We start from the raw sequence: 26,308 nt of genomic DNA, 5'->3' as shown, positions 1-26,308 counted from the left end.
CAGGAAAATCTGAATGCTGTTAAAGTTCGAGAAAAAAGAACCAGAATGAAATCAAAATGAATCAATGATCTCTCCGAAAATGGTTATTCGTTTGATTTGGCTATAAACTACTAGAAGAAAAACAGCTGTTATTCTCCGAGGGCTGGGCCATTATTTATGATGCCTTATTACCGAAAACTTTTGAGGGTTTACTCTATCTATCGGCGGGTAAACACCTATTCTCTTCGCCGTGGATTGTTGGCGTGTCAGTCGAAAAACCATTTTGGCGATATTTATCTTTTTTCTATTTTATGATTATTTATTGCAACTTTTTTGGGCATTCAATTTTTCTACCTTCGGACATTTTCACTCAAACCTGTAAGTGGCTCCACTTAACAACTCTAAGTTGTAATAATTTAATGTAACTGCTCAAGGAATCATGAATATCCGAGTTACTATTCGGGTGTTTAAGCAGGCATGAAAGATTACTCTAGCATGTTATGAGGAGAATTGCAAAATGAAGTACAAAAAATTTTTAAGTCAGCTTTTATTGACTAAATTGCACAACTAGTTTAGGCGCATATAGTGTCATTTTCATGCAGGTATTGGTATTAATCAAGTTGCATATACCAGTCATTGAAGATGGCAAAACAAGGGTCGAATGCAATTAAGTGAACTAAGGTGGACACATACTGATCTGATACCTGATAACTGCATGCAAAAAGTGACTTTGTACGTAGTCACGCTTACGGGTGTAAATAAAAAAAACCAAGGATGAAGTTCGCAATGAAAAAATATTTTACTTCGCCTGGATTCGAACCCGGATATCCCGATTCTAGAGCAATCCCCTGATGTATGAGAAGGTGGCTTGGTGGTGTTACTGGCTAACACGGCTGACCGATATCGGGAAAGCCGGGTTCGAATCCCGGCTAAGTCAAACATGTTTTCCATGGTGAACTTCATCCTTGGTGTTGACACGATACCTGATTGCATTCCATAGTTCTATGAGTGATTACTCTTGCTATCACTATTTTGACTTTGTTTCGTATTTGGTGCGAGTTGTTGGAGGGGGTGGGTGCGGGTGCGTCTGCACCACTCCCCCTCCCATCTGCGGCACGCCGTGTAACTTGCCTTCCCCTCTCTCTCTCGGGTGCTGTGGGCATGGGTGTGTGGTCACCGTGTGGCGGGACCGGCGGTGGTGGCGGGGGCATGGTGCCGGGCGGCGGCGGGGCTTCCGGTGCCGCGGGTGTGGGCATGGGGGCACTCGGCGGCGGCGGCGGCTTCGGCGGCGGCGCCGGCTGCGGTGGCGGCGGCATGTCCGGCATGATGGGCTCGATGGTGGGCGGGGGCGGGTCCGCCGCAGCCGGCCACAGCGGCGTCAACCAGCTGGGCGGCGTCTACGTCAACGGCCGGCCCCTGCCCGACTCCACGCGACAGAAGATTGTCGAGCTGGCGCACTCCGGAGCCAGGCCGTGTGATATCTCCCGCATCCTGCAGGTCTCCAACGGATGCGTGTCCAAGATCCTCGGGAGGTGAGTGTTTCAGCTGTTTACCGATTGGAGCGGGGTTTTGTGCTTAATTCTTGACTAGCAGCGCCCACCTGTGTGCTCTGCACCCGGGTTGACCTTGCTGGGCTACCAATTGTTGCCTTAAAAGATCGCAAAATTTCCCGGCGAATAACGTTGATAAAATCTTCTCGGTTTTGGAACCGGGTAATGCTGTTTGAGGCCTTACCCGGTGACACAAGCGAGCAGATTTTAGTGAGGTTGTTACCTTGTTGCTTGTAATGGCCTAATCATGAAAATCATGGCCAAATCACGAGAATCTCGGCCAAATGCGAGAAATGTTCGGAGGAGTTTTGGGGGACATGGAATTAATGGTGGCATTCCAGTGCCGGGCTCTCCTTTGCTAGAGTTTTGCAAAGGAGAACCACAGCAGTGGGGAGACAGGAATTAATTATGGCTTGCCGATGTTTGTCTCCCGTTTTGTGGGAAAGCTGTTTTTGGTCCGTTTTTGCACGTTTTTTGCCCGCAAGCTTACGCAATGTCGAGGTACAGCGATGGGACTAAGTCTAAAATGTGCCTGCAGAGATTTTGTATCGAACGCACCAAACCCCATCCCTGTAGCACTTGGTTCGATTGATATAAACCCTGAAGTGTGGCTGCGAAAAATGCAGATGGAGTGACACGCTCATTGAGCGCGTCGCTCAATATATATTGATTGTTTTCAGAGTTATCAATCTTCCAGGCTGGTAGATTTCATGACATTTACTAGTGTCATTTATCCGTTTATTTACTTTTGTTTCCCAACTCATGGCGGTGGTACATCACGGAGCTAGTGGTTAGAACTCCGTATAGACGATTGATGGAGGAAAAAATGCCATGAGATTAGTAATATTTACATCCTACGTGGCCAAAATTTGCGATTTATACGGGCAAATTTAGAGAACAGTTTTCGTTCCACAAGTATGAGTATGGTCTGGAGATAAATTGTTGCCTCTGTATGGAGTGAAAACCTCATCAGTGTATTGATAAGTTCATATAGCGGAATGACCAGAAATAAAAAACTCTAATGAGAACAAAATATGCAGAAGTCTATGGGAGAAACTTTTGAAAGAAATACTGACGAATAAAATTAATAGCATTTAGGTAAAATTCTGAGTGAATACTTCATTATTTGATGGATTGGTGATATATTAAAATAATAAAATGCCGTTATTCAAGATGTAGGCTCATTAATTTTGTGCCGCACAAGGTAATCAATAAAACTCTCTTTTATCGCCATGATTATTTATGTCACTACCAAGCGTTTTTCGGACCTAACTGAATTTTCTCGTTGTTCTACGTTGAGAAATGTTCATTAGCTAAATTTAGAGTAGAGGTTGGGGCTTTTTCGTCCGAGTGGAATATACAGGATGTTCATTCAGAAGTCCAGCGAGGTATGGCAATGAATTGTTTGCTCCCTTGCAAAACCCTGCTCCAACTTGGTCAAGTGCTCAAGCCAATATCCCAACGCTCACCACGCGTCTGCTCTAAAGGGGAGGATTTGGACCTCGGAACTCACGTTAATCCTATTTCTACTTTTCTTCTCCGTTCTTCCCTGCAATTCACCATGGCTCTTGCCCTCATCTTATCCCTATTAGGCCCTACTGTAAATATTGCATCCATGAAAGTTACGGTTCCGGGGTTATTATAGCAACTACGCTTCTGCATTTCCAATACTTTTGACCCTCTAAATGTAACCACTGAATTTGGCACATTATTTTTTTTGCATAGTGTGCGAGCGGCTTCAATAGAAGAGGGTAATGATGTGTTATCAGAAAGATCAATTGGCACGGCGACCTTTTGAAGCAGAAATAAGCAGATCTCTAACTCGATGTTACATGTTTGTCGTACTTCGTGGGACTTATTTAAAATAAGAGAGACATCTAATCAGAATTTCTATCATAATTGCTGTATCATAATTGTCAGAAAGCCATATTTCGCATGAATGTCAATATTCTTGAATCTTTTGGATTAGAAAAAATAATAAGAGTTTTTTTTACCAACTTTTACATTGATAATGGGCGTAGGAATTGTATATTTTTTCTCTATTGATTCTTTGAGATATTTTGCAAAAATTTAGCCACCAGCGAAATAAAAACTATTCTAAGACGTAGTAAATATTCATTTCTGTTATTACCGCGACATTTGCTTAGACGTTTAGGGGAAAAAACTTCATGGGTAGAGGTAGACAAGGTTAGAAAAGTTTCTCCATCGCTTGCGTCCATAGTCTTACATGGATTCACTTTTTTAGGGCGACAAATCAGGTATTTTTGTAACAGGACTCCTGTCTCCTTCGCAATCGCGCCAGTGATGATCAGCGATGCATTCTTTCCACGTTGATTTCTCTGTGTTAAAAAGGAGAGAAACTTTTGGAAAAATAAGAAGCTAAAGGAAAATACGTGTCGTCGGACATTTCACTCTCTAAGTGAGGGACAGTGTGGCTTGTGCAACATGCAATGTTTCTGCTGCACGCTTGCACCGTTGGTGCTTATGCGTGTGCACTGTGCAGTCATCTTACGGCTTCTTTCTCTCAGCTCCGAGTCCGGTAATACATCCACGCTACACCACCCTTTCCAGGCTCAAAACTATTGGAAGACGAGGAAAAAGATTTTACTGCATTTTAAACTTTTTATATACGAACTCTTCGGGTGGGTGGTGAATTTTTATTATTTTTATATGCCACTTAGGTTCGTGTCAGAGATTAACTATGAATTTTGTAAGATCTTAGATTCTCTCGGCGTATCAAGTGTAGAAAGGTTTCTCGGGTTTTTCATCGGGTAATTAGCTCCATGTCTTCCGAGGTTTGAAGAGCGACTTGCTCTTCATCCTCAGGGGATCTTCTGAAACATTTTTTTTAGCTAGTCGCCCTTCGAAACGTCGGAGACATGGAATTTAATTAACCGGTAGAAAACCCGAGAAATTTTTCTGTGAAATTATTGTTTTCATCTTCAACAAATATTTCGGTTTCTCTGCGGAATGCGTGCAATTCATTACCAATTCGGGTCGTTTTTTTTTTTGACGATATCTAAGCATAACGCGTGAAGGTAAGAGCTCATAAGCATTAATAGGAGTCAAAGAGGAGTATCAAGATTCAAATAGGAGATATGTCCGTCAAAATAATGAAGAATTCCGTTGAGTTAGAGTCGTCAGGGCGTGTGGAGATTAACGGGATCATGTGAGACTAAAGGAGGGGTGCAGCCGGCCAATTCTGTAACTGAAAGGCCAATCATGACGCGTATTAATCGCCCTCTCCCCAATCGGAGCAGTCACGTGCCCTCCCGTGTAGCTTAAAATACCTCTCAATGGAGTGCGCTTTTATCTGCCCATCGGATCTAACATCGCAAGACTCCCTTTCTCCCCCTTACAATCTCTTGTATCCTAACACCTTTTCATGGGCGACCCCAGGATTACCAACCGCAGTCTGGTCCAGGGGTTACAGGGTAGGAGCGAGGGGCTTAGGCGTTCCCGCTCAACCGTCCATAATCAATTAAAAGAAAATAATAAACCACGTCAATCACTCGGTTGATCAAAATCAAATATTGTTGGTTTGATCTCGGAATTTGTCTCGGGTTTTCATCCACGTTAGTTGAGTTGTGGACGAAAGATTCGCAGGCTATCCTTCCTTCTCAGGTCCATGGTCAGGTCAATGTCTTCAGGTCCCTGCCTTCGACCTGAAGACATCTACAACTACATAATACCCTGCGAGCCACCTCTAGGGTGTTTGGCAGGGGGTGATCAATCACCAGCATGCAATTGGACTCCCACATGTACACCACACAGTCCAAAAATGTCACGCATACTAACAAATTATACTACCATATGCTGTTAGAAATAATAATAAAATTAAGAAACATGTATTAAGTTTTACATAGGTTAGTAGGCTACATTATAAGTCATCTAATCTATTTATGAGTTCTGTCGCTGCCGTTATAATCTCTAATTGATCGTAGACACTTGCTGTATACCCCAGCGATACTGTTAAAAGCAAACTGACGCGGAAGAAAACCCGAGAGAAATGCAGAGATATAACCACCACCGCGGAAACTTCGTTCGAACATTTGTGGCTATCCTGATTTTGTTAAATTTGGACACGTGTTATTGAATCCGTATTCAGTGTTCGGTTGATACTGCGTGGTTTTTTTATGTTACTGGTGGAAGACTGGAGGCTTTCGAGATGTGGGTGTGGAGAAGAATGGAGGCGGTGAAGTGGACGGAAAGGAATAGGGACAAAGAAGTGCCGGACATGGTGGGTGAGGAGAGGCAGCATCTATATGAGGTACATATGGTATGGTATTTGGAGGAGGCGAGCGACAGCCGAGGTTATTAGCGTCATGAGGGTAGGGTATGGAAGGAAGGGTGGAGAGAAACCCGGCGTCGTCATTAGCCTGATCTTAACGAAAGGTGCCAAGGGGACGACGGCTTAACATCCCATCCGACGGACGAAATATTGCGATTGAATTATCCTCCACATTACATTCAAGCAGGGATCGGGCAGTCTCTGAAAATTCTCTGCCACTGCCGGGATTTGAACCCAGGCCCGCCGGGTGGGAAGCCAACACACTAGCCACCACACCAACCCGATCCCCGATGAGATACGGAGTAGACAGATGATATGGGTGGAGCGAGTACGAGCTAGTACTTAGCGGGAGGGGAATGTTAAAAACAGAGTTAGAGGGTTGAATATTGAGTAAACAAGGGGGAGTTAGGAAGAGAATAGGATTATTAGATAGAATGAAAGAGAGTAGGCCTTATTTTGAATTGAAGAGTGAAATCCATGAGGATAAGGGGAGACTGTCGGAATGCTTCGTGAAAATCCATGCAAAAATACCTTAATCGGTAGAATACTTTAATAATAATAATGTTACTGGAGTTTCTTACTATGCCCACGCACCCAAGTCTGTTCCACGCTCCTCCTGCACTTTTCCGGCCAACTGAACCTCTTTCTTTCTCCCCTCTATCACGCACAGAAAGATTCCCTCCGCTCCGGGACGCCTTCTTACACCCCCGCATCCCAGCCCACGGTATTGATTCTTGGGTCGTTGGAATTTTTATTTTCTTCATTTTATTCGAGGCCTCAATAGTGGCGATTGTCGCGCTCGGGACGGCTAAAGGGTCGGGGACACGGTCGGGTGGATGTTTCTCGCCTCTTTACACCCCCACACGTGCTCACGTCCCAGTCCCATTCGGCCGCGGCCTCTCCCCACGTCCCTTCACCTACATCCTCATTTACCCTGCAAGCTACCTACAGAGGTGTTTGGCAGGGGGTTAACCATCACCAGTATGCACAAGAGGATTAAAATTCACTTCCAAGAACATGCACTACTTAGCATGTACGCCACATATGACACATAAGTTATTGGAATAATATATATCGTACTTATGAAAGCAATCTTCCTTTAGAGCTAAGGCAAGCTGTCAGAAGTACTAGGACATTTTAAAATCATGCATAAAGGAATGTATAAATTAGTAAGCTACCCTGCCAGTCAAATAAGCTAAAGGACGTGGTTATTGTTAATATTGTTATTATCATGAAATTATGGCCACTTATAATTGACCTGCAGTGACGAAGACATCAGCAGCTAGTTTCCTTGGTGCGCCACTAGTCGATTGGGTCTCTTGTACTTGCTTAGCTCGAGAGGTAATAGCGTGATGTATATGTTTCATAACGCCTCCCTTCCCCCGCCCGGAACCACATCAGTCGGACGACCCCGCACGTGTCGACATGAACACATATAGGGAACAGTGGACAGAGGGGATGCTTAAGGGTCTGCCAGGGTGTTTTGTTCGTGGCGCCCCGCGGCGGTGTTAAAGCCAACCAAGTGTGGGGGAGGGGGAAGTGAGCGAAAGAGAGTGGCTAGTTTATTAGAGGGAGTGATTGTCTTTTATTTTTAAAAATATTTTGCGAATGCACTTTTCCTCTGCGCGTTCGCAAATTGTGCGCACGATAACGCGTTATGCGTGTAACCTATCGGGCCGACGACGTGATGCATTCATCGCCATTTCCAGATTTTTTTTCAATTCAGCGGCAATTTTTCCTTGTATTTTTTTTCATTCCGTTTGATTTTTTTGATTTATCGATGATGAGACCATTTTTTTGGATAGCGCGAATTTGAGTTCGGTCCTGGCAGGTTGTTCGTATATTTGCACATCCCAGTATAAAATTATTCGTTGAAATAATCTCAGCATATTTTTGTCAGTGCATTACATGAGGAATGTGTTGGTGGCAAATATGATGTGTGGAGCTAAACTTTGGGATGTTGAAGATTTGATTCTGACGGATTTTTGACGCGTCTGGCTTAGTGTATGATATGGAATATTCTGGATTTTTTGTAAAAAAAGGGCGATTTGTGGGAAAAATACCTGGAATCCAAATAAGTCAGTTTTTATTTACCTCTTACTTAGCACTAGACTGGTGGAAACAAAGTGACTGAATTCAAGTAATTAGGATGCAACTTGTCCGCACCTGTAGTTGTAAGAAATTACGTGAGGCTTACAGATGCCGAGGTCTGTTGTCAGTAATTCATCAAGAGGTCTATTGTAAGGATATTCGTTGTGTATATTGATGTGCTTGATCTTTACCTCTCTTGTGGTAACTCCTGCAGTGGCCTGGATAGCCAAAGGTCCGTGGTTCATTCCCGGTCAAGGGAAATTTTTTCTCATGGCAATTCTTTTATGTTCGTACATAATTTTGGAGGAAATGGATTTTTGAAAATGTCGTCCGCTCGATTTTTATTTTCGTCCTGATGTCAGCTACCGACAAGCGCAAGAGGTCATTAATAATTGTTATAAATTGCCAGTATTATCCTACCATATTGCAAACTGGGCCTTACTCTGTTTCGTGTGATGTGGGCTTAACGCACTGCTCCTGCACAAATTGGGGGAGTATGGATTTTTATAAAAAAATATCAGCCGCTCGATTTTTATTTTTGCGTTTCCAGCGGAGCGGAAATTTTCCTCCCTCTTGTTGTGTGGGTAGGGAGTGTGTACGTGGCCGGTGGTTGCTATTTTTCGCCCACCCGTCGTCACGGGGAGGCGTGACGTGTTTCCGCTGCGCTGACGCCAATCGGTTTGCGCGGGTGGCGGGAGGGGGTGGTTGGCTGCGGCCGGCCTATCACTTGCCCCGGCCCAGGGGGTGTGCAGTTTTTCTGGGGCCACCTGCGGCGGACATTTTATGCAACGCTCGTGAACTGTGTGAAGTGGGGAACTTTTTTTATTCACAAGTTTGGCTCCAGAAACATAAGTGATTTCTCACCTTTTTAAATCGTGACTTGATTTTCGTCCTACCCTCCGCTTCATTGGCTAGCGCATTAAATTAAAAAAATAATAGAAGTATTCATTCAACTGCCTGAGGAATTTCTTCCCTTTTGAATAGGGACTTATCATCATTTTACTTTTTAACTGCTTCATCAGCTTATTTTGCATTGAAGGGCTCTGAGCATCCAACCTTGACTAAGAAACAAGTAAAGGTACTCTAGCATCAGGGTGGGCTTTAATGAAGGCAGACTAGCCATGCGAGGACAAGTAAAAACAAAAATTCAATTGTAAATAATAATGGCGCGGTTTAAATTAAACATATGGATATTAATGCCATGTAGGTATTATGTCTTCTGAAAGAGGGCTGTCAAATATGACCACGAAATAGCTGTATTTGGCTAGATCATATGATCTACACCGAGACATTCATTTATATATTAAGGCCTGTTTACACGGTACATTAACACGTACGGGTTAATGTCTAAATGTATGAACGCGAGAATGAACGCCAAAATGCACCGTGTAACCACCCAACTTGTAAACCGCGCAGAAAATAGAACCTGTTCTAATTTGGTTCATGCATTCGTACATGTTCCGTTCCGGTCCACAAAAATCATTCACGCAAACGTACATTAACTCGTACGTGTTAATGTATCGTGTAAACAGGCCTTTAGGCAATAAAGGTGTGTTGGGTTTTATTTTAAACAACTGTGAATCAAGTCTAACATTGTATGTATGTATACGATTCAGTCTACAGTCTTCCCTCGCTGGGTCTGTAGTTATCGTGTCATTCACGTCTTGTTACCATCTCGTTGCTTTCGTAACGAGGGACTGTGGTTTTTTAATTTGGTATCGGGGGCGCGTAGTGAGTCGTAACAAGTTTCAGAATGCCCGATCACGCATTCAATGACGTGGGAGGCCCTTGAGGAGGAGGAGGAGGAGAATAGGTAGGTAGGGAAGGAGTGGTGAGAGGAGGTTTCTTTTCAGTTTTCGTTTTACGCACCAGGCGCGCCTCGAGCTTAGCGAGTGAAAACATTCCTTTGTCGCGCGCACTCACTTGGTCTCGGCCGCTCGCTCCTCCATTCAGCGTGGAGCGAGAGAAAAATGTCTCTGTGCTGTGTGGGATTCAAAGGCGACACCCCCCTAGTGCTGGGAGCGAACGCTTCCCTTTCGTAACGGAAATAATAAAAAAAAGGGGAAATTCACATGTTCGCGAGTGTGCATTTTTTTTTTACTCCGCTCGACCTCTTCCCAAGTGGGTGTGTGTTGCGCTTAAAATGTGGGACGGCGTTAAATGATGTTTGTTGAATCCGTAGGGGTTGTCTTGCCCGTCAGATAGCGTTGGCAGAAGTGTTTGGTGCGAGTGAGTTATCTTGAGTTGGGTCAACGTAGGTCAGGTGATGTCTCACTTTGTACCAATGAGTTTTGAAGCGTCGTGATGATCCACGGCCTGAAACAAGCAAAACAAAAACAATGAAATACGAAAATTCAAGCGTTATGGAGTGGAATATTTCCATTTTGAAATAAATACTTACAATTTTTCGCGATTATAAAATTTATTACGGCCTAGGTTTCAATGTTACTACATCATTGAAACATAGCATGTAATAAATGTTGTAATCGTGGAAAATTACAAGTATTTATTTCAATGAAGAAAAAAAGAAAAACAGTTTTACTTATAAACAAGTTCCTGCTGGGTTGGATGAATGATGCATTGAGCATTCCAATTATCATTTAGGCTAGAATGACGAGATATGTATCAGAATGCAGGGCATTTTGTGCTCTTCATTTGTAGTACCAAGAGGGACTATACCTGCTTTCGATAGTTACTGTCGACCATTAAGATAAAATATTAGCATAATTCAATACTATTAGTAAACTGATCGGAGCTACTTTTAAACTTCACTTGCATTCCAGAGGGCGTATTATCTTTATACATCTTTATGTATGTTTTCTTAGCTGAATAAACGCCGGTTTCTTCGAAAATATTTTCGATTTAGACTAGCCAGCGAACAGAGTAGGTGAGCCTCAGTTTAAGAGCGATTTTCGAAGGGGTAAGGAAGGGTGGAGAGAAGCCCGGTATCGAAGTCAGCCTGCTCTTAACGGAAGGCGCCAAGGAGACCGCAGCTTAACGTTCCCTCCGACCGACGAAGTGCTGCACTTAAAATGTCTTACATATAACGTTTAGGCAGGAGTCGGGCAACGTATATATCACCTTGAAATCCTTGCAACCATCGGTTATTAAACCCGGTCACACGTGGTATGAAGCCAACACTCTGTTCACCACACAAACCCTTTCCCACCACTCTCGACTTTTGGCTACTACTTGAGCGCTCTGTTTGAAAATGTTCTGTGGTGAAAAAGCGTCCGGTAAATCATGGAAATAAGGGTGGAATACAAGCGATTGATCTCCGCGAAAACCTTGTGCAGAAACATAACCTCTCTCGTTGACGAGGTGAGTAAAGAAGGGACGGAATGGTGACGCAGTTGGAAGAATTTCCCACGAGGAGTCTTTCATTCCGAGCAATTGAGGAAGCGGGCAGGGGTATATCCCGAGGAATGAGGACTAGGACGGCCGAGAACCTGCCCCTAACCCAGTAATGAGGCCGTGCGGTGGGGCTGGAGCGAAAGATTGATTTCGGAGTCGTGTCCTGGAAGTTTGGAGTGCGAAGGGGGAGACGCACGCCCCCACATCTCTTAGAGAGCGCAACCCCCGGAGAGTGAGAATGTTCCAGATTTTGAAATTCACTTTCAGCGCTGCCGGAGCGTTAAGCGAGTTCGCTGGTTGGAAATCGGACTGTGTCTGTGCTGTGAGAGTGTGATGCAGCGATTAGATATCGTCTTTTAGGCGGAAGGACAAGGTTTGCCAGGGAAATCTTAAACACTACTTAATTTTGGTCGAGGAATAGCTGATAGATATAGTTAAAATTCAAAACCTTTTAAATTAATATTTTAAGATCAGTTTAGATCCTCTTATCTTCATCAGATCGCAGTTTTCCTCCGTAGAAATAAACCCAACGGAAATCTGAAGCACCATTAATGTGATGATCGAGGGATAGATAATAGATGGTATATATATGTAATGATGGTTGAAATATCAGATCATTTACAAGAAGTAAATTTCAGATCCTCTAATCTTCATCTTCTCACTTCCTTAAAAATGTACCCTTAGGAAATCTTAAGCACTATTGAAATTTTATCGAGGAGTACATGATATATATAAATAAGTCAAAATTTCAAGTCCGTCCGTCAGACAAAATATTTTAGATCAGTTACGATTCTATCATTATCTTCATCTCCACAGAGACCTATCCAATTTCAGGATTCATTTTATTTCTCATAAACTCTAATAATTTACCATGGTCTCTATCGGTGCGCGAAATGTACGCGAATAATCATATCCTACGCTCAGCTTCATTATTGACAATGTTGCATAAACATAGAATGTCCTTTCGATGATAAAAGGAAAGATTGTATGCAAAGCATGTTGGTTAATCAATGATTTTATATTTAATTCAATAAAATTTCAACTACTGAGCCGAATGAATTGCCATTTACATGAAATCAACATATTTCAACTTAAATTATGGAATTGAATAGCTAATTATTGAATCATAGAGTGATGAAGTGTGCTTGTTTTATCTTACTTTTATGAGTTTTGTTGCACGTCACTTTAGTTTTTTCAGCAATCGAAATATTTATTTAAGTTTCATTGTGTATTTATTTATTCGTGTATACAACCTAGGCATTACCTGGTGTGGAAAATATATTAATTGCAGGCGAGACTTCTTTAACAGCACTAGTATACGGAGCAGAGTTTTGAGATAAACACTTTCTCTCTGCATCTAACATCATCTATAGAGCTTCCAAAGCCGTCGGAAATATTTTTCCCTTTGAATAGTTCACTATGTGCAGTATTCGTAAATGGAAGAAATCGAAGCGACTACTACAGTAGTCATGCGTATTGATTGAGGTGATTGATAGATTGACTACCAAGTTCATGCCTATCGATCTTGAACAATTTTGGAAATTATGATTTTTAAATCCAATTTTCTCCTAATTGTCGTGAGCTACTGCGGCAGTCGATAGAGGAAGTACAGTAAAAGGGGTATATTTAGAAGTTTTCATGAAAATATCACTTTTCCTTTTTCCTCGCAGGAATCTTCTTAAGAATGGGAGCTGGTTTTGTTTTTTTCGGGTCGAAGACCCTAGGTCAAAGTTTCTCCCGCCTCCTCTCCTCCAAACTTGCTGGCCATGGGCCCACGAGAATCCTGCCCCTTGAAAACTCCCCCTAACCCTCAAGGCGACACTCCATTCATCCTCCCACCCCTACCGTTTTACGCTCCCCACTCCTTCACGTTTTTAATTCCGCTCCGCCTTTGTTTTATTTTTGCAGGTTTGTTTCTTTTATGCACAGACAGCCATACAGACACACAAACACATACACGTTTATTCTCTTACTTATTTCTTTTCTTTTTTTTTTAAACTTCATTTAACCCCACGTCGACGACACGCGCCCCTTCACTTTGTTCCGCTGGGAGAGTAAGGGCGCAGTTGAAGCGACAATTTACGACTTCATTCCATTCCAACGCCGTCCCCACAAGCAAGCAAGCCTTCTCTCTCTCTATCTTTCTCGTCTCCTCTCTCTTTTCGCCTCTCTTCTTTTTTCTACTGCTTACCGGGAGTTTGCGTCGGAGAAGGGAAGAAGGAGGAATAACCGTGGGGAAGTGACGAGAGGAATGAAAGAAAAAAACAGGGCATTAAAGCGAAAAATAACAGGAGCTCTCGCAGCCAGTGCCATTCAGTTTTTATGCTTGTACCCCCTTCCCCCCTCTCTCTCCTTCTACCAAAAAAATTATGCGAAATTATTGTTTTTTTTTCTTCAACATTTTCAGTTGTTCCTTCTCCCAAGCCGAGAGAACGTAATGAAGGATGTAATGAGAATGCTGTAGGTGGGGGTGTATATAAAATTTTTCTCTCTCTCCCTTCTTCATCATGCTCTCTCTCTTCCCGCGACGTAAATATTTTTCTTTTTCAAGAGTGCCGCGTGTTGTCCCGGTGCCGTGCTTTTGTATATTTTTTTCATTTTCGGTGGGAGAAAGGGTGGAAGGTTGGAGAGAGAGAGAGAGAAAAGGAGAAATTTGGGGAGAGAATGGGGCGGGAGATTATTTATTTTTGTTTTCGGGGTGGAGGGGTGTGTTGTTGGCTAGGCAGGGGAGTTGGAGGTGGGAAGAGCTGGGTGCCACCTGTAACGGAGAGAGATGCATGTTTGATTGGTGAAGGGAAATGAATGGGCCGCGGAAGGATTATATATACGTATATTTTTTCTCCTCTCTTTCACGAAAGCGTGCTCTCGGTCGCTTTCAACCGTGGTATAAAAGTCTCTCCAATGTGTCCAGGGGAAGCTCTCTGAATGAGCTCTTTTGTTTTTTTTTCTCTCCTTCGTATATATTCGAATGTCAGGGAAGCGTTGCTTGGTCTCGGCGTTAATTTTTGGACTCTCTTTATTTCCATTACGCGATTTTGTCTTCATGATTTGTTATTGTATCTTTAGTTCTCTCCCCAATAGTGGGAATACATGTTGGGAAATACGACAGCTAGCTCGAACTTTTCCAATGGAGAATAAAAAAAACATTAGGTACAATATACCAATTATCCGCGAAAAAATTCCAAAACTAAACGTATAAGTGGGAATTTGACGAGGTAAAACTTCTTATTTGTTTGGCTTCTGCTGGGCTATGTCGTTGATGTAGAATGAATCGCATGGAAATGGCACTGACAAGCTATCATTATACTGTTTGGTGTGTCGAAAAAAACGATATAGAGTTCGAATCCGATATTTCTGAGAGAATAGATTTGGTTTTTCCCTGCCAAAGACGAAAGTAGCCAAGGGTCCAGGCAGCATGCATAATTATAAAATGCTCTCACATTTTCTCACTATTGCGTTCAATGACTTGATTTTTACGGTTACACAGGAGTGCCACCACTGGGCTGTGGAGAGGCTTTTCCAACGAGTTTTTTTTCTTAAAACTTCGAATGTTTTGTTATCGTTGCTTGGTCTCGACGTCAATTTACGACTCCATTTGTTATCATTTCGAAAAATTTCTCATCCATTTATCATTTGATCATTTTTAACACCTCTTTCTCCTGGGAATAGAGCGGGGTAGTGTTTGGAAGTTGGAATTGTCTCTTCTCACTCATTCGAACAATTTCATTAAAAATCGCCTAATGATCGTGAATTAAAGTTCATAACTTTTCAATGCATTGCTTATTTTTTTAAGCGACTATATATTGCCAAACCGCCGAAAAACAGCTATAATTTATCTTTACGCCGGGGTTTTCATAAAACCCTACCCAGACGGGACTCGAACTCGCAACATTTACACCTGTTATTTAATATTTCGTATGCAGGAAATTTTTATAATATTCAAACAATAATTTCATCGTATGTATTAGGGGGAAAGTATTAATATTTTATAATCTTTACAAAATAATTTAAAGGTATGAAATAACGTCATTTGTTGATTTGTATAAAAATCCCAGTAAATCCCTTGGACATGTGTTCTTTTTTGTGTGTATAATATACATGTATACTCGTGGAATGTCTGTGAATAGTATCTCGCAGAACACGAGAAAACTCGTGGATCGTTAATTGCACGTGCATTCACCATCTATGTTCTAATTCTAATTGCAGGTATTACGAGACCGGCTCGATTAAGCCCCGGGCGATCGGCGGATCCAAGCCGCGGGTTGCCACCACGCCCGTCGTCAACAAGATCGCTGACTACAAGCGCGAGTGCCCGTCAATCTTCGCGTGGGAGATACGCGACAGACTCCTATCCGAGGGAGTGTGCACCAACGACAACATTCCATCCGTAAGTACTCTTCCCTTTATGAAAGATTTACCGGATATGACGACGTATAAGACGCACATTCATTTCGGTATGGCGCGCACATTAAAATTAGATCCCCGCGGAGGCGCGGCTCCCCAGCTCCAGAACTTATACGATCGTATAAATCGAAGCGACATATGGAACGATCTTGATCATATATATATACGAAGCTCGTTCGATAACTCGCTCTCAACTCCTTCGATATCGCAGAAGCGAGCCAAACGATAGTAATGTACCATATAAAAAATAACCGATAAATAACGTCACAAAATAGCAATAAGCTTAATAATAATAATAACCATAATATCCTTAAATTAAACAATAAATATATAAGTAAATATAATTGAGTCAGTATTGAACTCTAATCCATCAAGGTCGAACCTTCATATACAAGACGCAGGTGATTGTTTCGAGCTATTATTCTGGTAAAAAAGGTGCGTATCATATGCCGTCAAATACGGAATCTTTCCCGGCGAATTTCTGTTATAAAAAGTTCTCGGGTACCCATCCGGGTTAGATCATCCATCTCCATGCTTGCCGACGTTTCGATGGATGATTTTTTCATCGTTATCAGTGCCGTCCCATTAAAGTGGAATCCTTCATCTCTATTGAAATTATAGCTCACGAGACAGATCTCGATTGCCTCCTTTGTAAGTCGGTCCCAACTTCCTTGGGAACGGCCCGAAATACTGCTTCCTTCCATTGAATGGCATGGCCGAGGTTGATGGAATGCTCTGCGACCGCGGATTTATGAGGTTGACCAAGCCGGAGGTGCCGCTGGTGCTCCTTTATCTTTGCTTGGATGGTTCTACGTACTACAATATACACCTCTCCGCACTCACATTGTATGCGATAGACACCAGGTATTCCTTTAATTCATTATCCTTCCTCTTGTATAAATCAGGGGTCATGAAATGTAAATGATAATTAATAATGGAAGGAATTCCTGGGAAATTTACCTAACTATATTTAGATTGACTTATAGGCAGTCATAAATGGGGAGACGAACAGCTGTTAACCCGCTGAGGGATATGCATAGAGTGAAGGGTTCGATTCTTGTCCAGCAGCTGTACCTATGATTACGAACTCTTAACCTCCCAGTCTTGGACGGGTTAACACACCTACTCGTGAATGATTGCAGTAGTCAATCGAAATCCTGGTTTCTGAGATATTTTACTTCAACTTTACTCCAGCCAATTAACAGTTTAACTTGATTTTTCCATCCATCCTTTTGTTTTTTCTTGAACCTCGCTAGGTTCTCCGAATTCTGACGAGATGTTCCTCCTCGGAGGCATGTACAGGCTTTGCAATGTAATAATTCAGATGTTCGAAAGCATCATTCGCTTCCGATTAATATCCAGTGCACATATTCGTGCTGAGGGCTTAATAGCATCACGGCTACTTGGTTGCGCCTAGCACGCAGCATCGTGTTTGCTGCTTGGTTTGGGACCTCGCAAGATGGTCAGTTTTTTTGCCTATTTCGTATCAGAAATCTAAATCATTTAAAAGGAAGGACGGGACAACCTATAAATCCGGATGCGTTGTTAGGCTCAGGGCCTAGATTAGATGCCTCGCTGCCCTATCTTCATAGGCTCAAAAAGTTAGGTCTGGTTGTTTACTCGACGCCCGTCCGAAGACTTTATCATTTTCGGGAAGTAAGTAACGTTTTCGTCATATTTTCCATTAATTTCTTTCTAATTGTATGTAACTGACTCTCGTGCAAAAATTATATCTCCCACACTCAGACACGCACTTCTCTAAACTTAAAAATTTACTAAATTTTAAGGATAGTGCAGCATGGCTAGCAAAACTATAATCATAACTAGAGCATTAATGTTATCTCGTTAAAAATCTTTACTAGGGGCGCAATTATGTGAGAGTAATCATAAAAATGAAACTCCCCACCACCTTAGAACCGATTGATATTTCAATAAATTAACATCGTAATCTGTATCACAATACGGTAGTCACTGAAATGAAAATGGGTCTGTTGTCTAATATCTTTTAGTAATAATTTCAGTATGAATTCATGTTCCGCTTTGCTTTTCAAGTTCCCTAATATCTATTTTATTTAGCATTATAAAACAACATGTGTATCAGCGATACATATAAATTTAGTGTTTATTTAAAATTTTTAGACGCGACGGTGGTCAGCCTTATAGCAGCTCTGAGAGAAAGATGGCCCCATTCCCCTTAAGTGGGAGCTAACTCGGTTGACCCAAGCGAATTTCGCAAAGCTTCGATCGAGGGCATTTCTGGCAGGGTGGACGTCTGAAGGGCCTCCTCCTTTTGCGAAAACCCTTAATGGAAATGCTCCGATGAGAGGGGGGGGGGAGGAGTGATGCGTGCATAAGCCAAAACCCCTTCCAAATAACCCTCCCCTGAGGGAGAAGGCCCCCCATCCCTCCGCACTCTCCTAACACAGTCTTCCCCTAACGTGGAAACTCTCGGATAGGAGTGTGTTTGTATACGTGTAAACCGCGGAGTGGACATCATGGGCCGGGGGGATGCGAGTGCAGTGGACCGTAGACCGAGGAGATGTTTGTTTGCCCTCCTGGTCATAAGGAGCAGATGACCTGCGGGGGTGGATTTGGAGAGGGCCCTTGGACCACTGTCGGGGAAGGGAGAAATGATATAGGGGGCATCTCAAGGAATAAAGGTAGGGTTATTAACGAGGGGAGGTGTGGGTACAGAATATTGGCTCGATATTAGGAAACAAGGTCAAATAATATATTTGAGGAATAGAATCTGCATAATAAATTTTATAACACCTAATTAGATAGTAAACAATAATGAGATGTAACTTACGGGGGCGATTTTGCTCTAATTTTCGATGGAACGCAGACCATCTTACTTTAGCGAGGAGAGGCACAGTTCATATTTGTTCAGTTGTGTGATTTCACTCCTCTACTAGTATTGCTGTACTTATGTGCAAGGAAATAAAAAAATATGAACGCAAGATCTAAAATATTTACTGAAAAGATCGGTGTGGAGAAATCTCATTAAATCGTTCTTCGCACGCAAAGGTCTCCTGTCGATCTTAGTTGAAGTCTCTCTTTGCTGTTAGGCAGGTAATTATTTTCTGGTCTTATCTGATGAGGAAGTAGTAATGAATGCTCATTTATAGTGCTCCTTAGTCTGTTTCTAAGTGCAGAAAATGCTTTCACGCTAACCGCATTATTTTATTGACTGAACAGCACTTCCTTCAACTCGTGATCGTATTGTGTGCTCTCTCTAATTGTCACTTTCACTTTTACCATCGTCCTTATTTTCAATTCAAATCATTCATAATTAAATAGGGTTCTTTAGATACAATAGGTTTAAATGAAACATCGTTCATAATAATTTTAGATATTTTCAAAATTTCTCGTATCTGTCTCCGTTCTAAATGTAAAAACGTTTTTCGCAAGATCTTATGAAATTACAAATAATTCATATATTGATTTTCTTTGTCAAATATTGTTTTTACCTATTCAGATTTTTGATGTTACCCATTAAAATCAATTTTCATTTATTTACTGTAGCGGAGATGTAGGTATTTATAGTTCGTTCATGTGGCCATTACCGATTTTGAATGAAACTATTACGAGACGTATCCTAGTGACGTTTGCGAGTGTCGATTTCTAAAACCATCTATCCTGGACCTTTTTTGGAGCAATGATAAGTCATTTTGATTGTCAAATTTCATTCTAAAAAGGCCAAAAGATAATATTATTGCGTTTTAAATTGTTCAGTTTTTCATAAATTGTGTCGATAAATTTGTTAACTGTTGTCCTTGCGGAAGAAAATATTAGACCATTGGTAATATAGGAAATGATACATGTATAGTAATTAGCTGTCATTATTAATCAATAGTTATATCGTTATCTGTTGATAACTATCAATGGAATCCACTTTGGGCATTTTGGCGCAACTGTTCAAAATACTTTTTTACAGTCCGCAGCGGTCGCTGTTTTAAGTAGGTAAGCACGTAGTTACTCGCGCTTTTTTCCTCTCTGAAAATAGACCTGTTTATCGCAGTCACATATAAAAATGGGATACATTTTGATGGGAGGGGGAGAATAAGTTGATTGCGAAGGTGTTGCAGGGATATCGGTCGAGTGATAACCGCGGCCAGGCCTGTCAGTTGGTGGCGTCATAATGTGGACGTTTTCACGGAAATTCCGTCCGTAATGCCTTCACCACCGGACGCGATTGTCTTTCATAGTCACTCACAAATGCTCCTGCGGATGACAACCCCGAACGTTTCCTTTTATTCCGACCTCCGCGGAAAGGGCTTTGACGCTCTCACTAACGTTTTCCAATACAAAAGCGATGAGCAGGACCCAGTGCGTTAAGGGAAAGAGCAAAGCGGCGGGAGCCGTGTCGCAATCCTATACTCCCCCTCCCCTCCTCTCCCCTTTCCTTCTCCTCCCCTCCCGCCACCTCCTCCACCCACCCCACATTCTCCACTCCCCATCTTCACCTACCTCGCACTGGCTCTAAATGCGGTAAGAATCCGCTTAAGGATTACCCACACCAACCCTCCCCGTGGTGGCCATTAAAACCTTTTACCATTAGAGGCATCAGGGGCAATCCTCCTCCTCCTCCCACCCCCTCAGCTTCCTCCCACCTACCTCTCCCAAACCCCCTGAACCACTCTCTCTTTCTGGAGTACCTCAACGCATCTCCTCACCCCTTCCTCCCTCTAACCTCCCTGCCGCTTACTTTCGCTCTCCGGGGTTCCTCAAGGTCCCATCCTCGCACAGCTCCTCTTTTACCATTAAACAGTCCATCAAGCCTCTTTCCCCTCGTCCCTAGTTTTCTCTCTCTTTCGCACCGTATATGTCTTCGGTTATTCTCTATATCGTCTTTGGATTGCTCCTTCTCATTCTCTTCGTTTCCCCAATTACGGTTTTTTAAATTTGCTTCTGCCACCTTCTATAGAAGTATTAAAGGTAGAACTGATGAAGTCGAGGATTTTAATTACGAGAAATTAATTGATTGAAAACCTTACATTGCGTAGTGTAGCGTTATCAACGTAGACAGAAATTAAATTAAATTTTAATATCGTACTCTTGGAAAATGTTCCCATAACCAAAATTACGCAATTTTATTAGGAGAAAGTCTTTGGTTTGAATAATAGTTATGTGAATTGCGATACTTGGCGTCAGTGATTTCGATGCCAGTTCTTTTATTTCCATGCTGTTTTATCGCGTGACAAATTGACAGTTATTTTAATAGGCGTTTACTCTTCGAAGAGATTTTGAGTACATATTGTAAATCCATGGAAGCCATCTACCTAGTTTTCTCTAATGCTTCTATCTGAGATACATTTAAGCTGTTGTCCCTTAGTGCAAAAGTACACCGATAATGATATGGATCATCACCATAAGGATCCATGGACCTCTAACGAAAAAAATGGGTTAGCGAAGGTATTGAATGTCACTGTCAAGAATTAGAGTGTAATAAGGTATCCTATCGATGCACATAACTAAGTGACCTCAGATGCCAATTATGAATTTTTAACTCCGATTTACTTTAAAAGTGAGTGGTTGAAGGAACGGTAAGAACCCGTAAAATTCACTGGATTTCTTCCACTAAAAATTAAAGTTCAAGGATATTTAAATAATATTCTCGATTCAGAAATTTTATGTTGATCTTTCTCAATTAATTTAAAATTAAAACCGCGAGGCCCGGTTTAAGCCGAAGTACAGGTAATACAGAGTTTCCGTCGCTAAAAATGTGAAAAGTATTTCATTGCCAACATATCCAATAATTTCTTACATCGTCAAGACTGTACTCAAATCAATAAATAGAATTAACATACAATGGTATTCAGAGAATTTTAGGTAAAAATAGATCCTAAGAAGCAGACGTGTTACAGGTATTTTTTTGTTATAAATGTTTATTATGATGTACATATGTTTAATTCTCAAAAAAGAAGGTGTTCATTTTCATAAAGCGTGTCCAGTTTGTGGTTTTTGCTGCTTCAATGGTTGCATTCATGGGCAGGTATGCAGTATAAGTCAAAGGCGTGGATCAGGACTTAGCGATCGCATCTGAGTTGCCGAGTTGCATGAAGGTGGGAAGGGAGTGCGCCTGGGTTAGCTGCGAGGTTTGATGTCTGATAAATACATGCGTCACGTCAATTCACTCGTGGCCGTCGGCATTAGTCATTTTTCGATGAGTACCACGCGTTGTACCTTCGCCGTCGTTGGTATAAGGCGACCGCGGTCGCCTTCTCGATTATGATTGAAAGTCGGCGTCGCGTCGTGGACTTGCGGCTTCGGATCACCCTTTTTAAAGCTTGTTTCGCCACGTTGGTATTGATTTCCTCCGACCGTCGGCGCAATATGTAATCGCATAAAATTATCACTGATGGGCAACCTTAGTTGGAACAAATTCAACAGTAAGTGGTGAAATGATTCAAGACACGGTGAACTAATAATGATATGGAAAAAATAAAGCTATCTTCTGTTCTCCTTATTAATTCTTATTCATGAAGGTGACTCAAGAGAATCAAAACTAGGGTTAGGATCAGTAGTGTTGTGAAAACTTTATTCCATATTGCTGACATTGAATGTTGTAATGAGCTCAGGTATTCCATAAGTTGTTTTTACTATTTTTTAAATAAGGGAACAATTTGACGAGTCCGACCCGCTCGTTATGCCATGCTGATTTTGTATTACGCAAATTATTTTCTGCTCGTAGTTATTTAACCTTGCTCTAGGTGTGGCTCAAAACCTTCATGTACTATGAGAGGTATGTCCTTTCACTTTCTCTGCCACTTACTCATTGTTTCAACCTAAAGGTTAGTTACCCTTGAGAGTATTAGCTATCAAATATTAAAATTCCTTAGCTACGTGCAAGGGTAATGGATTTGTTTTTATCATTGTTTATCTCCGAGCAAGAAGTCATTTATGGCCCCATTTAAACATGGGAAAATCCCGCTTCCCGCAATTTAATCAAACGCGTGGCCTTAGGTGCATGCATCGATATCATATTAAATAGCCGAAAATGTAACAATGTTCATTCATTTTTTGACTTTGCGATTGTTGAATGCCATCCAAATTTCGTTAATAACCATACCGTTTTTGTATTATTTATTAAAAAACGTAAATTTCATGTAATACATACTGATAGAAATCTGAAAAAATGATTTAATTTGACTTTTAATTATGGGCTTATTGTGTTCTTCTGGAGGTGAAGTTAATTTTGATCAGTCAAGCGTAGATTCTAGAAATCATTCTTACCGTAGTAGCTCCCAACCATCATCGTTCTCCGTGGGCGAGGAGGTCCTCAACCGAGCGAAATGCGTAGCCTCGCATGCAGATGAAACAATCCGCCCGTGACGTTTTAGCTTTTGCGATCCGAGGTGCGGCGACAATCAAAGGCGAGGGAGATGCTTGACGGAGATTTCGTCGCCGGCTGAGAAGGCGTGGGAGGCCTGCCTCTGGTCCGTAAAGGGAGCTTGAGAACAGGATAGGGCTTATTACTTTTTTAGAAAATATTTTTTTATTCCGACGAAGACGCACTTCTCTTTCAACCCTCCCGTGTTGAGGAAGGGGGATATCCCATCTTCGGGGTGCAGAGTGGGAGAACAATGGAGCCGACAATGCAGAAGGGAACGTTTTGCCGTCCTCCTCCTCTCTTGAATGGATGGCGCCTAAGCCACAGGGGCTACGGAGGCGTCGGGTTCCCACGCGGGGCTTTTCTCTCGGAGAGGGACGGAGCGACTCCAGGCTTAAGCAAAGGGCCTTCAACGCGTCTCCGGCCAAGCAGGCAGGTGATGGTGGAGAGTGGAATTAGGGAGGTGGATGGGCCTCAGGAGTAGGAGGCAAGCGGATCTCCTCCCTTAAGCCCAAGGAGAATGCTCTCCCGATGATAGGCGTCGATGAGAATTCTAGTAGTGGCTAGTATCCCCTACTTTATCTGTAAAATGATAACAGTTCCATTTAGGCCCCTCCCCTACCGATTATTTACCATAATACTTCGTCGTATTTTGGTGATATTTCCTGTACTTGTTTATTCGTCCTTAAATTTTATTAAAATGTTCTATAATTTAAAAATATTAATTTATATTTTTAAGATTGAAGTGTTTATTGCTTTTTAATTACCCGTTCCGATGGAGGAAGTCATTGTTCAGGTAAACTTGGGAAATTCTCTTTTGTAGTATTCGTGGCTTGCACTATAATTCCACTAATATCTCAAAAGGGAGATGTCGGAGTTTCAGAATTTTTATTTGGATTAGGAAAAAATATCAGAAATACATCGTCTTCATAATATGGATCCAAAATGCCATTGGAGGACAAACATCTCCGAATAAAATACGCGCTTGGCTACCATGCATGGTGTGATGTAATCGCTATAGGACCACTATTTGATCGTTATTTCAACAGGGGACCCAGGAATGCTATTGGAAATTTCGCAACTAAAGGAATACTATTGGAAATTTTACTACTGCAAACGTTTAATTATCCTGCATACATATAAGTTTCCTATTTTTACTCGAAAATTTCAATCCGGTAAACATATTATTTCTGGTAACTTTTTTTCACAGAAAATTCCTACTCTTAACAAGTCGAGCTGATGAAGATACTACGAAGATCCAACCCGTGCTAGTGATAAATTATCCAGGTGGAATTCAAATCAGTAAATGGCATTCTTGTGAGAGAGAATCTAACCCCATCGAGTTCAAGGTCCACTTGAAAACGAAATGAATTTTTTTGGGAAGCGTTGCTAAATTGTTATTTTTCGGTATAGTGTGAAAAAATTACAGCGAAATTACAGTCATGAAGGCTGGGAACAGTGATCCCATAGAATAATCGTGGAAAATTGGTCATAGAAATTATGTATGTGGCCTTGGCATATTAACTGGGTGTCTAATGAATGATTTTATGTCCTTTTAATATCCTAAGCTCATAGTGAAGAAACAGTAAATAGGTATGTAACCTAAAGTATGCCCCTGAATGACTCATATCTCCATTATTTACAGTCTATCTCAATCTATGTAGAGAAAGCAAAGATTTATTATTTTTATTCTTTTAAATTATCTAAGCATTTCTTTGGAAACGAGATACCAAGGTGAATCCAGTTTCATACCGAGTGAAAAACAATAGAATCGCACTTTCCACATCTTGGCTTCGTTGCCAATCCAATTGTGTCCTAATTCATTTCATCGTTGGCTCTCCCACTTGCGTGATAAACTTACATCAAAACGTGCATCAGTCGGGAATTCCCTCTGCTGGTAGAGCTTGAAATATGAATTGAAAACTCAGTCGAGCGATGAATCGTTATGTTCATGCGTATTGATTCCGTCCCATCTTGTGGCTGCGTTCGCGCATGCCTTGTCAGTAGGTCATCGTGTGGAAATAGTAATTTGCATTAGATACGGTGAACTATGATTCTAACTGCAGAGAGTATTATGTATGTATCATTATTTTGGCTCGCATGTATTTAACTGCGTATTTATGCACATCTTGCGAGAAAAATAAATGTTTAAAATGTATTTGAGAGATGTTTACTAACATTTTCTATAGCATTAAAATTTGAAAAAATTAAGAAATTGGATTTAATCTATTTATTTTGTGTATGAAGTCAAAATCAAAGTCATAGCTTTCAAATGAACTGAATGTTATGTCTATACGGCTAATAGGTGGAGAGATACAAGGAATGAAATGGTTCAGGGAACTTTTTTTTGCGAAAAAATTAAAATGCGCATAAATTGTCCGAAATATTTTTTGTGAAACAGTATGGGGATATTCAGTTTGAGGTGAATATGCACCCATATAGAAATTTTTATCAAAATCCGAGACCCTGAGGGTCAATCGCTTGTTAAACGACCCACATGAGATGAACTGTCCTTTGCGTATGTGCTTGCCGTTCCATAAGGATCGTGTAAATTTATGCCTGCAATACCGGTATCCTTTCAGTAACTTTAAATCGTACTTTTTTATGGCTCCTCATTTTGCGTTGACTCAGAAAAACCATAGTTTTTCTAGCTGATCGGGCATTTGGGTCAACTGCGGAAGGCCATTTGGTGGTTTATTTAAAACCTGCCGCGTTAAAGACAGTTTAAGTTTTGTAGAATATACTTGAACTAACTTTAACTTCGTGCAAAAAATTGAACTAACTAATATCAAAGTTAAATTGAAATTCACATTAATTCCCATGAGGAAAAAAACACACCTGGCACCGTTGAACCTAGGTAAAATTGCTATGGACATTGAAGAAGCTGAATGGCATAGTGGATTGCATAATATAGTGGTCTGCGCAGTAGCACAGAATGAAAATGGTCCGTGGTTCGATTCCCGGTAGGCTCTTTGGTAGTATTTGTATTGCATTTTCGCAACCACGTGCACAATATCCAATGAGATACTAGAAATACTTAAGAAATGTCATCCATATTTATTACATGACTTTTTCGCATTTAATTTCAATCAAATGAAAACTTTCCCGAAATTCGTAGTAATAGTAGGCCGTCAAACCTTTACACTGCATTAGTACACAAATAGTATCTTACAAATTAAATAAATGAATTCTACTTATTGATTGCCGATCTTTACCTATTTGTCGATCGAAAATGCATTTAATGACAAACTAAAAAATTTTTACCGGATATTTCTTGCAAATATTTTCTGGGGCGGTGCGAAAAAC

At 41.5% G+C, this 26,308-nt stretch overlaps 1 protein-coding gene across 2 annotated transcripts in view; it reads left to right on the top strand.

The window, feature by feature from the left end:
• The first annotated feature begins 1,222 nt into the window (after positions 1–1,222).
• LOC124162367 (paired box protein Pax-6) overlaps positions 1,223–26,308 on the top strand; it is a 188,002-nt gene continuing 162,916 nt past the window's right edge. For both annotated transcript variants that reach the window (XM_046538881.1, XM_046538880.1), the window contains exons 1-2: positions 1,223–1,511; positions 15,472–15,652. In XM_046538881.1, the coding sequence (XP_046394837.1) occupies positions 1,234–1,511; positions 15,472–15,652 (459 nt within the window). In that variant the 5' untranslated portion in view covers positions 1,223–1,233. The remainder of the gene's footprint in view (positions 1,512–15,471; positions 15,653–26,308) is intronic.

This window comes from Ischnura elegans, chromosome 7, assembly GCF_921293095.1.
Source record: "Ischnura elegans chromosome 7, ioIscEleg1.1, whole genome shotgun sequence".
NCBI lineage: Eukaryota > Metazoa > Arthropoda > Insecta > Odonata > Coenagrionidae > Ischnura > Ischnura elegans.
This window is presented reverse-complemented; position numbering and strand designations above follow the sequence as displayed.